Source organism: Urocampus carinirostris, chromosome 15 (assembly GCF_059441175.1).
Source record: "Urocampus carinirostris isolate Australia breed hairy pipefish chromosome 15, RoL_Ucar_1.0, whole genome shotgun sequence".
Taxonomy (NCBI): Eukaryota; Metazoa; Chordata; class Actinopteri; order Syngnathiformes; family Syngnathidae; genus Urocampus; species Urocampus carinirostris.
Genome location: NC_142363.1, coordinates 8,918,073 through 8,930,476, shown reverse-complemented (window position 1 = coordinate 8,930,476; position 12,404 = coordinate 8,918,073). Strand labels below are relative to the sequence as shown.

Sequence of the window (12,404 nt, the reverse complement as noted above, 5' to 3'; positions counted from 1 at the left end):
CACGACAAAATAAATGACAAATTAAATGACAAATTAAATGAAAAAAATGCATGCATATTTGAATAAATCATATTCATTTTGTATATTCAGCTATTACGTGATTTATGTATGTGTTAATTGACTTTTATACGGCATATTTTTTTATATTTTCTATTTTTTTTCAATCCATTTATTTCTCTATTTGGCAGTATTGGTCCTCCATACAGATATTCTATGTGTGTGTTTGTTGTTTTCGTGATATTGATGGATGAGAGTGTAGAGAAGTGATAGTAGAAGGATGCAACAAAAAAAGAAAAAAATATCGAAGGAAAAACAATTTCCTATTCAGTTCAGAGGGACCCCAGGGGACGAGTTTATTTACTTCTGCTGGATTATTGATAATCTCATCCCCTCACTCTACCCACTCTGACAGAACCCTGGGCTGTGAGTGTGAAAAATACCTAAATACAAAACAAGCAGAATGGAAGAGAATGAATGTTGTTTGTAGGGGGCAAGGTTTTTTTGCATGCCTGTGAAAATATATCCAGAGAGGACTTATTCTGCACAGAAAATTAGAGGTGAAAAAAAGGCTTCAATTTTCCACTTGAGAGAATTTCAATTTGTACCCCCACACCCTCATACCCTCGCCATGACTCCTTCCTCCCATTGTTATTGACAACATTTAGAGCTGCCATGATAAAAGATAGGCCGCTTCATGATTTTATTCTTTTTTTCTTTCTATCAGGAAGATCAGTGTCTTGTTTTAAAACTGATATAAATTTGATAAACAAAATGAAGAAATACAGTGTTTAGAAAAATTATTTTCCCCTTCCTGATTTATGTGTTTTATGTATATTCATCACTCACCAAGGTTTCAGATCATCAAACCAATTTTAATAAAGTTTTGAAACGTTGATTCCATTTATTAAAGGGACAGTAAGTAATATTTGGTGCCTCTAAGTGGTACAAAAGCTTTATTTTGGTAAAAAAAAAAAAAAAAATACCATTGATTTGAATACCAGACAAAAGAACCATCATTCCAGTGTTAATTTTTTATACAGTCATTTGTGGAGAAATTTGTATTCCTCTGAGATAGTGGAATCTATACCGCCATGTTTGTCTAGGATCTAGCTGCTATGCAGTGATCATTCGGCACTGGTTTACCTTCACATTAGACAATAGTGCCCTCTAGTACTCGAATGTTACACACTGGGCCTTTAAGGTACCAAAAAAAAAAAAAAACATCTGGCCCTATACTGGTAGGGTGTGGTTCAATTGCTGAAAATCCTGAGGCCATCTGTTGCCATTCCTATCCGTTTGGATAACCCTCCTCGGGTCCTTTCCTCACATGGTTGGCCTTTCCATTATAATACTTCATTTCTTTAACTATTTATCTTGTTTTGTTTGCATTTTAACCATTCTGTGTGTCTGTGTATTAGGTGTGTTGGGTTGTTGGGTGGGGATAAAGGAGGGGATTTTATTGTTTTATTGTAATGTTTTATACAGTATTTTAAATGGCAATTTATTATTAGATTAAATTTTGCCCGTGGGCCAGCCAAATGTTATGTCAATGTTAAATGTAAATACTGTATAATTATGATACACAGTACCTTAATTCTGGACTACAGAGCACACCTGATTAAAAGCAGGAGCCGGGAGAAAGACTACACGAGTCCTGTGTATAGCTTCGCCCATTCCTACCGCTCAACCAACCAAATTGCTCTAGGTGCTTTGCGAAAGCTTTTGGGTAAAAGTTTTGTTTTGGGTTAGCGTTTGTTCTGTGGCTTTTCATCATAAAGTGTCTCATCAATGAACATGGACTGTTTAATGAGCTTCTATACAAAGGATTATTTAGTGATTTACAGCCAAAAACGGGGTCTCTTGGTGTGACATCTTGTCTGTAAACCATAGTTTACATATACTGAACAGAACCCTTGAGAATCGGCATATTATCGAGTGCAAATGTGTGACAAATGATGCTGCATGTATCAATAAATGAAATAATTGCACAAGTTATATTTTATCGAAGAGCCATGTGTACTCATGAAATGCCATAGTGAGCCATAGGTTCCTGACCCCCGCTCTATGTCATTGTATGAACCATTAATCAAATGTGTCCTACCTGTTCAAGTCCAAGAAGACCCTATTCTAGTCCAGTAAGCGTTGCCGGTGAGCAAAACATACTTGAAATATTTCCTTCTGCCCCGTTCAGGTTGTGTACAAGAACAATGACATCCGTCTCGAACTGTCCCGACTTGCTCGGATCGTGGACCTCAAGATGAAGATCCATGGCGAGGTGTCCTACAAGTGTGAGGACGTAGCAACGTTGGACCCCATTTCTTTTGAGACTCCGGAGGCCTTTATCGCCTTACCCAAATGGGACACCAAGAGGGTGGGATCCATCTCGTTTGATTTTCGTACTACAGAGCCAAACGGCCTTATACTCTTCACCCACGGCATACTGCAAGATCGCAAAGAAGCAGCCCGGAGCCAGAAAAACACAAAGGTCAGTCGAAATTATATGAATAATGTTTGAGATCTTTTATTTGTGCGCTCGCCTCAATCAAGATTCTGCATCAGAGGCTTCCAACAATGCCCTAAAAGTATTTACATATGCTTAAACATGCAAAATGTAAAGGAACGGTAAATGTTTTTGCATAAAATATATATATTCCACTGGCATATTCCGTAATTTTCCCAGATAATGTATTTCGAAGACAGCATGTCCTTGTCATCTTGAGCTGTGACTTTATCAGAAGAACACCAGCACCCAAGCAACCAGTCGCCATATTGTTTTATTATTCAGAGAGTTACGAGTATTTTAAGCAGAATTTTGTTCGTTTTTGTTGAGAATGCACAGGCGTTGTGTTGCCGGGGATGCAGTAATAGTACAAAAATGAGCAAGCAGCCAAAAAGCGACTAATCAGCAAAACTAACACACAGAGAGCTAGCAGGGACTAACCAGGACCGATCAGTAAAAGACAGCCGCAAGTCGGCGACCAAAAAAACACACAGTGAGCAGCTGGGCTAGCTGGGAACCAACAAAAAAACATGGCAATAGCTACGGCGATAAACGCGAAGCCGGCCCGAAATAATCCAAGGGACACAGCAAAACTGGCGCTAACACCACACTCGCCAGCCAAAAAACACGTGGTGGGGAGCAAATGAGTGCTAACTGAGAGCAAACTAAACAGGAAATCCCTTGGCGGCCCCGACGTTAAAGGGAGATAGCTCGAAAAAATTATACCGACAGCGACACAAGCGGCAAACAACACGAACATAAATTTGGAATCGCTTACCTAAAACAATGCGAAAACCGGATAAGAAAAGTTCCAATTTCTCCATGCAGAAATAAATGATGTGCGTTCGCTGTTCACTAAAATCCCTGTCTGTTTCGAGGCTGGCCTCACTTGTTGTGTTAATGAGATTCACCATTGAGAGAGAGAGAGAGAGAGAGAGAGAGAGAGAGAGAGAGAGAGAGAGAGAGAGAGAGAGAGAGAGATTTTTATTTTTTTAAATTAAAAATGTTACTGTTTGGTTTCATGAAAATGTTTGTTGGGGTTTTGTATGTATCTTTCTCCAGGTGGACTTCTTTGCTGTTGAGCTACTTGATGGAAGTCTATACCTGTTATTGGACATGGGCTCAGGCACCATTAAAGTAAAGGCTACACAGACAAAAGTCAATGACGGGGCCTGGTATCATGTGGATATCCAAAGAGATGGCCGCTCAGGTGGGGTTACATCAAAAAAAGTTTTAAAGTTTTGTTCTGCACAATAGAATGATGCTATAAATGTGAAAACAGTATTGGGTTTAAACACTCAATTTGGAGAAAGTGTTCCATTTTACATGTTATGCGTGATAACCCATCGTCATGAGGATTGATTGGATCATGAATGAAGACATAAATAATGCAACATTTTAATCTACATTTAGAGACTAATTGAAGAAATTTAGACAAAAATATTTTCAAAGTTGGTGTGACAGAATATGGGTCATCATTGTCCAGTTTGTATTGCAAATCCAAAATAGTGTTATTAAGTCCTAACCTACAATCGAAGAATAGAATATACCTTTATTGTCATTGTTACAAAATGGGTTAACATATTGTGACAACGAAATTTGGCATGACACTCCAGTTTCACACATTCACAGTGAGGTAAAAAAGCCAAGAAGATAAAGGAACAGAGAAGATAAGGTTATAAAACAAGGAGAATACAGGAGATATATAGTTATAATTTACACAATATCTACACAAGAAATGTCGGGATGTAGGATGTTACATACAGTTTGGTATCGTAATACAGTTTGGTATCGTAAGGGTTTGTGCAATTATGCATTTGGTGCAAAAAATAGTCATCAATCATACATAACAACATAATTCATAGACTTTAAAGGAGCTGTTCAGAAAGTAAGACTTTCTTACTCTTTGCCAGTATCTCCTGGCCTCAAGTCATGTTTGTAACCTTAGTCGGATCATTCATGATGCGCATGCGAGTACGTGCATTTTTTTAGATGTGTTCGAATAAACTATGGTTTTGCCATCTCTGTTGGGGTTCGGGTTAGTGTTCGGACACTACTAAAAGCAGGCCTTTTCTTACGTACATCATGTTCATGCTACACTGACAAAAACTAAAAATCCTCCGGGGACGAGCATGATATCGCTCTCCAGCATTCATCCCAGTACCCATTCCTCAAACCTAATGTGATCCACCCTGAAAAGCTCTGAAAAGTTTTTGGTCCCAGTGGTTCCGGTGTACCTCCACCCATTGGCTTGGGCCCCTTGGCACTATAAAGCCAACTGTTCTTAGCTTGGGTTTTAAGATGGACACTGATTTGAAACTAGATGAAAATATAAGTGCAGTCGTGAAGTCAAGCTTCTTCCGTCTAAGGCAGTTACCAAAAGTGAAGCCCTTTCTCACATGTGAGCATTTTGAGATCGCGATACATGCCTTCATTACATTTTGGCTGGATTACTGCAATGCACGTTCTCCCCGTGCCTGCGAGAGTTTCCTCCCACGTTCCGAAAATGCATGTCAGGTTAATTGGCCAATCCAGATTTTCACTAGGTGTAACTGAGCAAGTGAATTGTCTGTCGCTGTGTGCACAACAACTGGCTGGCAGTTCAGGGTGTCCCCTGCTCACTGCCTAAAGATGCCTAGAATGAGCTCCGGCACCCCCACGACTCTAGTGAGGATAGGCGGCACAGCAGATAGATGGATGGATGGCGTTTGACCCAGCATGAGACTTTGTTCCTGTGTATTTTTTAGCTTTTTTTATAAAAAGACTTGTGTTGAGTGTTTTCATTGTGTAAAGCACTTTGTCTTCAGCTGTGGCTGTTTTACAAGGCTTTAGAAATAAAGTTGAGCTGAGTTTTCGTTCTTAAATTTGAGCTTGCGGATTTTAATCAGTTGCGCTTTATAGTCCGAAATTCACAGATTTTTTTTTTCACTGTATTCCCTTCACAGGCACCATATCTGTCAACAGCAGAAGGACCCCTTTTACAGCGAGCGGTGAGAGTGAAATCCTAGACTTGGATGGCGATATGTACTTGGGAGGACTACCCACTGATCGCACAAACCTCATTTTGCCTACTGAGCTGTGGACGGCAATGCTGAACTATGGCTATGTAGGTTGTATCCGCGATCTCTTCATCGACGGGCGAAGCAAAGACATCCGGCAGATTGCCGAAGCACAAAAATGTGCTGGTATTAAGCCCTCCTGCAACAAACAGTCGGGCAAGCAGTGCGACAGTTACCCTTGTAAAAACCGAGGCGCCTGCAAAGAAGGGTGGAATCGGTTTATCTGCGACTGCACTGGAACTGGTTATTGGTCCCGCACTTGTGAGAGAGGTAAGGATGTAGTGATTTCTTCTTTTTGCATGCAGCAAAAACACAAACAAAGCAATGTTTTCCATAGAAATTGGCAAGACCCTGGTGGGTGGACATGCCCAGAAAAGGAAAGTGTGTACATTTTGAAATCAAACGCATCGATTGGGTGCATATTAAGAGCAAAATCAAGAAGCTAGATCCATGATGAATGTGGTCCCTTTTATTAAAACTGTTTAATAATCACAAATGTAAAGTTTAATCTTGTATTTCAAAGTTAATCTGTTGCACTGAAAAGGATTTACATTTTGTTGTGTTGTGTCTAGAGATTCTAACTTTAGAGATGACTTTAAAGTTGCTTAGTATAAAAAAGGTTTAAGTGATTATATATATATATATATATATATATATATATATATATATATATATTTAGGGCCAAGAACAGGTGGATATGGCATCATTTCCCAGAAATTCAATATTAATCAGAAGGTCATGTTTAAAACAATAGGACAAAATTAAACATTATTCTGGAAAAAGCTGACTCCTCGGAGTAACCAAGTTCAGATTCAGATTCAGATTTACTTTATTGTCATTCGTGTACACGTGTATACAGAACGAAATGTCGATACATCTGACCCGCACAGTTTCTTTGAACGTCAGCCTGGATAGATAAGATTAACCATGTCTTCGTCAGAATTTTAGCGCAGCAGTTCGTCATCTCGCGGTTCGATGCCACTTCCAGATGTTAAATGGTCCAGTTTATTGTCTAGAGAGCGAACGTTGGAGAGGAAAATGGATGGGAGAGGCGTTTTGCAGGTTTTAGCCTTTAGCTTAGCTGTTAGCCCGGCCCGACAACCTCGCTTCCTCGTCCGGCAGTCACGCAGCTGTCTTACCACTCTGCTTCGCTGCTTTGTAGGCCGCTGGGTCTTGTTGACATAGCAGTCCGTGGCTAATAAACACTCCCGAGTGGTCGTAGCACCGAGCGCTTGATGTCTGGATGATCGCATATCCAGCAAAAAAAACTGCGATCGTATCTTAATCTGCAGTTCGAGCCGACTTTGTGCGCCGTCAAAACTGAGTCGAAGACTGGGTCTTATGGCCGACGTGTAAAAAACTGTTGCGAGCCGATGCAGCCGCAGCCGAACAGGGGCGCCGCCATGATCTCAGTTGATTCTAGAACAGCTTGTACTGAGACAGTTCAGACGCCTTTGTCATGTCATGTTTTCTAATTCAGACAGCTAATAAATACACACCTCGCTACAGTACTAACCAACTTTATTTCAAGGTGTTGAAGGATATGATAAAAAAAGAAAACAAAAGACCAGCGTTCAAAAGTAATTAATTTCCCCAAGAGCCACAAAAAGTAATTTTTGTCGCATACCAAATTATAGCAGCTTCACCATATCACATTTTAGATCTGGCTTTATTTTTCCTTATCATGTGGGCAGTAATTACGTTCTCCCTGAATCTAATTTGATCTTCCTAGAAAGACAAAAGTACTTGAGTCAATCAGCTCTACGTATATTGCACACATCCCCAAAATGTGTGTTGTGATACATAATTAACCAAATATTACAATAGCCAATGTGGTTTGGCATGCATTTTAATAATGGCAACGTATAATCATTAAAAATTGCCAAACCACAGACTACAGCCATAGTAATCGCACGGTATTAAATTAAGGCAAAGCTAATTAAAATTGAGCATTGTTAGCTTCACAAATGTAGAGTTGTTTGAACACCTCAAACTATAGCTCACCTGCTCAGGTTTCCCTATTATTTCTCCCAATGAAAGCAAATTAATTTCAAGTTTTTCCCCATCTTATTTAATGTCACTAATAGAAATGATTTCACAATGTTCACTGCATTGTTATCAATGACATTAGATACAATTAATTTCAATTTCCTATAATAAATTCATCATGTTTTTTAGTATTTTACTTTAAATAATATGTGATACATTTTAGGTTTAGTAGAGACTCAAAATTAGGAGATAGGATATCAATGGATTTTGAACTTACAAGAAGGATGTCAGTACCAGAACAAATGATAGACCCAAACGTGTAATGTTTCACACAAGAGTTTATTGGGATATCGAGGATCGGGGTAGTCATGGGCGGGAAAACAAACGCCAGCGATTCGGCGATCGCTGGGCAGAAGAAGTGAGACAGAGAAGTCAGGCACGGGGAAATGGAAAGTCAGGGGCAGTGTGATCGAAACTGGACAGGACAGACGGGATCAATACCAGATACATGAGCAGATACTAAACAGACGGGATCAATATCTGATACTGTATACACGAGCAAGATACCGGACAAGACGGGACAGACGGGATCGATACTGGGTACAACAGCAAGATACCGGACAGGACGAGACAGGCGGGATTGATACCAGATACTGGACACACGAGCAGGATACCGGACAGAGTCAAAATACAAGTCTTGCAAGTGCAGAGGTTCATTGACGGACTGACCCAGAGTGACTGGAGTACTGAGTTTAAGTAGGGGAGGTATCAATCAGGCAACGAGCAGCAACTGGTGCCAAACGAGCGGACACAGGTGAGGGCAATGAGTAATCATGACAGAAGACAAGGGAGCTCAAAACTCCAATAAGAAAGACCAACCTGTTCTAAAGGCCTTCCCCTATGCCCTGTCTTTTTAAAAATTGTCCTAGGTTATAAAAATGATCCGCCCTAAAGGGTATGGAAATCATAAAAAAGCAACGTCATTGGCCAAAAATGACAATATATCAACTGTTAATTGTAGTCAAAAAAACGAATAACATTGCGAAATAATATTTTTTTTTAAAAAGTGCTGTTTAGGTTAATGTCTCCACTACCGAGACAATTGGATTTCTAGAACAGTATTGAACAAAGTACAACCCTGTAGTGCTGTGTTTTACAACATATTTTAGCCAAGGCACACTTTCGTATACCAAAAATTTTAGGCACACTCTCGAAAATATTTAAAAAATGAATTATTAAATGCTTAAATAGTCATATTGATTAAATTCGAACTACATTATGTTGTTTTTGTGATCAATGTGACTTAGGGGGTAAAACTGGTTATTCATTTTGGTTAATAATTTGCGGTCATTTGGGATTTTAATATGTATTTTAACCTATTTTTATGTTTTTTTTAATTTTCATATACTTTTTTCACAGTTTCATGAAGGAGAACAAAAGAGAAAAAATGTAAAACGGTCACGAGATTTGTTTTTATAGTCTTGTGCATTTGTTTAGGGTGAGTTTTACTTAGCTGTTTTATAACGAACTCTGGACAAACTGTTCAAAAAAATAAAACAGATGCTTACAGATGCAGTTGGAAACAGACATGAAAAAGGAAATTAAAATTGACTTTACATCAAACAGAGAAATCTGAAAAATTTGATTTGTAATTAAACAATATAGCTGCTTGGTCTCCATCGTATAAGGTTTGATGACTCTAGCAGAGTCTAAAATAGCAAAAGTAAAGTTGTTTTGAGGGTTTACTATTGATTTGATGGTAACGTGTGCACACCTCTTTTTCAGAGGCTTCCATCCTCTCCTATGACGGAAGCATGTACATGAAAGTTGTTATGCCGACCGTCATGCACACGGAGGCCGAGGACGTTTCTCTGCGATTTCGCTCGCAGAGAGCGTACGGGCTCCTCATGGCAACCACCTCCCGAGACTCGGCCGACACGCTCCGGCTGGAGTTGGACGGAGGCCGTGTCAAACTCACGGTCAATCTAGGTATCGTACAAAACCCAGAACGGCACCACTCCGAATTTCCTTCACCTCCACCCTGTACTTTTTTGTTTGCACCGCCACTCCTTTCGTATTCTGTCATCGATTTCTGGTATTACCTCACCTCGTCTCAGTTTTTGTTCATCATCTCATCTTGAATCGCTGAAAGGTTTATATTTGCTTCATGACTCCATTTCATTTGCATGAGCGTCAACGTCGTATGAGTGGATGAAAAAACATGATTGTTTTCGCAGCTACAGTGGAACCTCAAGGGCCTACCGTGAACCATTACGAGACCGGATTGAAACATAACACAGATGCAGCTTAAACATTGAACCCTTAAAATAGCAAATGATGCTTTTAATAGAAAGAGTTAAGTAATTAGGGTTACACCAAAGAAGGCTCTATGACACATGCCTGTTGCAATGTACACTGGTTGGTCAGTTAGTGGGTTGGTTAGTTGGTTATTTGGTTGGTTTGTTTGTTGGTTGGTTGGTTGGTTGGTTGGTTGGTTGGTTGGTTGGTTGGTTGGTTGGTTGGTTGGTTGGTTGGTTGGTTGGTTGGTTGATTGGTTGGTTGGATCCCTAGTGGCCCCCTCAAATTTTGTGGTAGGTTAGGCAATAAAATGAGAAGGAAAAGATGCAAATTGGTCACTTTAAGTTTCTGTAGTTTGTATTTGTCGTTTTCAGTTGCACTAGACCTGATGTGGTGCCCTTGGACCAGGTAGCCCCCTAGGAACACTTGAGTAGCCTGCAAACATGTTCTCAAAATAGCTTACTCATTGTAATTTTCCGGAAAATTAGATTTCTAATTGGCATGATGTTTTAGTGGTTAACTGAGCCTATTTGAACTAAATTTCTAAGAATTACAATCTGATAATAACATTGTAACCACATAATAACGTGATAAGTTGTCATTTTCAAAACGCTCAACAAACTTTTAGTCCTTCATGGTGATCAGCAATGTTGGGCATGTTACTTTAAAAAAGTAATTACTTATATTTACTCACTACATCTTCCCAAAAATAACTGAGTTAGTGCATAAATTACTCAGACTAAGTTGGTGTACGTAAAAGAGTTTGAAATTGTTAGAGCTGTCAGTTGAATGGAGAAGAAAAGACAGGTAGTTAAGTTATAGACCCTTATAATATTTATTGCACCTCTCCAGCAACAGATTAATCCTTCAATTGAAGTGCATCAAAAATAAACAGTAAACAATATAATAAAATAACAATCAGCAGTTAACAATATAACGTGAGTTTCATAAAATAAATCAAACTCTTCTAACCTAAGACAACTGGTCAAGTAGACTAAGGATACTGTACTGCAAGTATTTTTTTTTCGTTATCAATTTCTACTGTGAAATAATATAAATTGAGTTTTACTCTGTAAAATAAATCACAATCTCTAATCAGAAAACTGCTCAAGTAGACTTGTGCTACTATACTTCATGTATTTTCACGCAATAAAAGTAAACAGTTCAACAATATAAAGCGCTTCAACACTGCATTGTAAAACAAATCAATCAAAGTCTCAAAACCTGAGAACTGGTCAAGTAGAAATAGGCAACTGCAATTCGAATATTTTATTAACAACAAAAGTCAACTGTAAAACTACCCATCCCTTCTCGCTGTCTGATGTTATGTGCTTAATAGGAAAGAACTACATTCCTCATAATCCCACATTGTTACTGAGCATGCGCAGTGTGTCCCCTAATGTAACGCTGTTACATAACGGCGTTATTTAGAAATGCGTTATTCCCAACACTGATAATCAGTAACAAAAAGTTGCTCTAAGCTTTTAAAAGATTGTCGACCCCTGCCCTACACAATACAGCAAAATACAGTGGTCAAATATTACACACAGAGCCTTTAAAATCGAATAAATCAATCATTTGTCCTCCTGGCACCTCTGCCAAATTTAGAACTTAATGCCCACCCCCTGCCCTGATAACAGGAATTAGTCATTAGAAACAGAATAAAAAACGTTTATTTTCTTTCAAACGATCCTCTTGTGTATTAAAATCTTCACTCACATTTTTCTGGAATGATTGTTGTCATTTGCCGCCTTTGGAGTGTGGATATTTTTGCTTTTGTGTGTAGCCGTAAACGCCATTTTCCATTCCGATTTTGTCAAAAGATGGTATTCACCCCTTCAAAGGCCTTAAGCCTGCGGCCCGTCAGGTGAACAGCCCGAGAACAGAGCTCAGCAAAACCTACAGCTGGCTGTGACCTCGAGCCTTTGCCCAGTTCGCACGACGGCGATTCTGAATTATTGTAACATTATGGAATTTTAAATTGACACGCTCTATCAAGATACATTCATATACAGTAATCCCTCGCTGTATCTCGCTTTCGCTGCTTCGCGGATTTTTATCGCGCATTGTGTTCTGGATTCTAAACAGCCGCCCCTATTCTGCCTGTGTCTGCCTGTGCCTCAATAATAAGTTGTACACGTACGTAAGACAGCTTGACGAACCTATGTAATTGTGTTTCTCTGAAAGCAATCATGTCAACAAAATACTCTAAATCATACTCTAGCACCAAAAGGCAGAAAAAAATGCTTTCTATCACCAACAAAGTTGGACTTCTCCACGTGCTAAAGGGAAGTAAAAGCATTTCTACGACACATTTTTGTTTTCCCAATAACGTCAATACGATGGCGACAAAATAACACCTGAAGTAAAGTGGATTTAGGGCTGCAATAACAAATAAAAAAAATGATTACTAAATGCGTTGGCAACATACAGTATATCCTCATCGATTCGTTGTGTCGTGCAATTAACGCGGCTTTCAGCACCTTAATTCGTTCTAAATAAGAGTGCATGGAATTTTGTTGTGGGGACATGCTTGTAGTACCACTTTAACCCAACAG

At 39.2% G+C, this 12,404-nt stretch overlaps 1 protein-coding gene across 1 annotated transcript in view; it reads left to right on the top strand.

The window, feature by feature from the left end:
• Positions 1-12,404, top strand: part of LOC148351475 (neurexin-3a-like) — a 137,184-nt gene that overhangs the window by 60,114 nt on the left and 64,666 nt on the right. The window contains exons 4-7 of the mRNA XM_088354952.1: positions 2,192-2,485; positions 3,563-3,710; positions 5,446-5,829; positions 9,334-9,537. Of these exons, the coding sequence (XP_088211078.1) occupies positions 2,192-2,485; positions 3,563-3,710; positions 5,446-5,829; positions 9,334-9,537 (1,030 nt within the window). The remainder of the gene's footprint in view (positions 1-2,191; positions 2,486-3,562; positions 3,711-5,445; positions 5,830-9,333; positions 9,538-12,404) is intronic.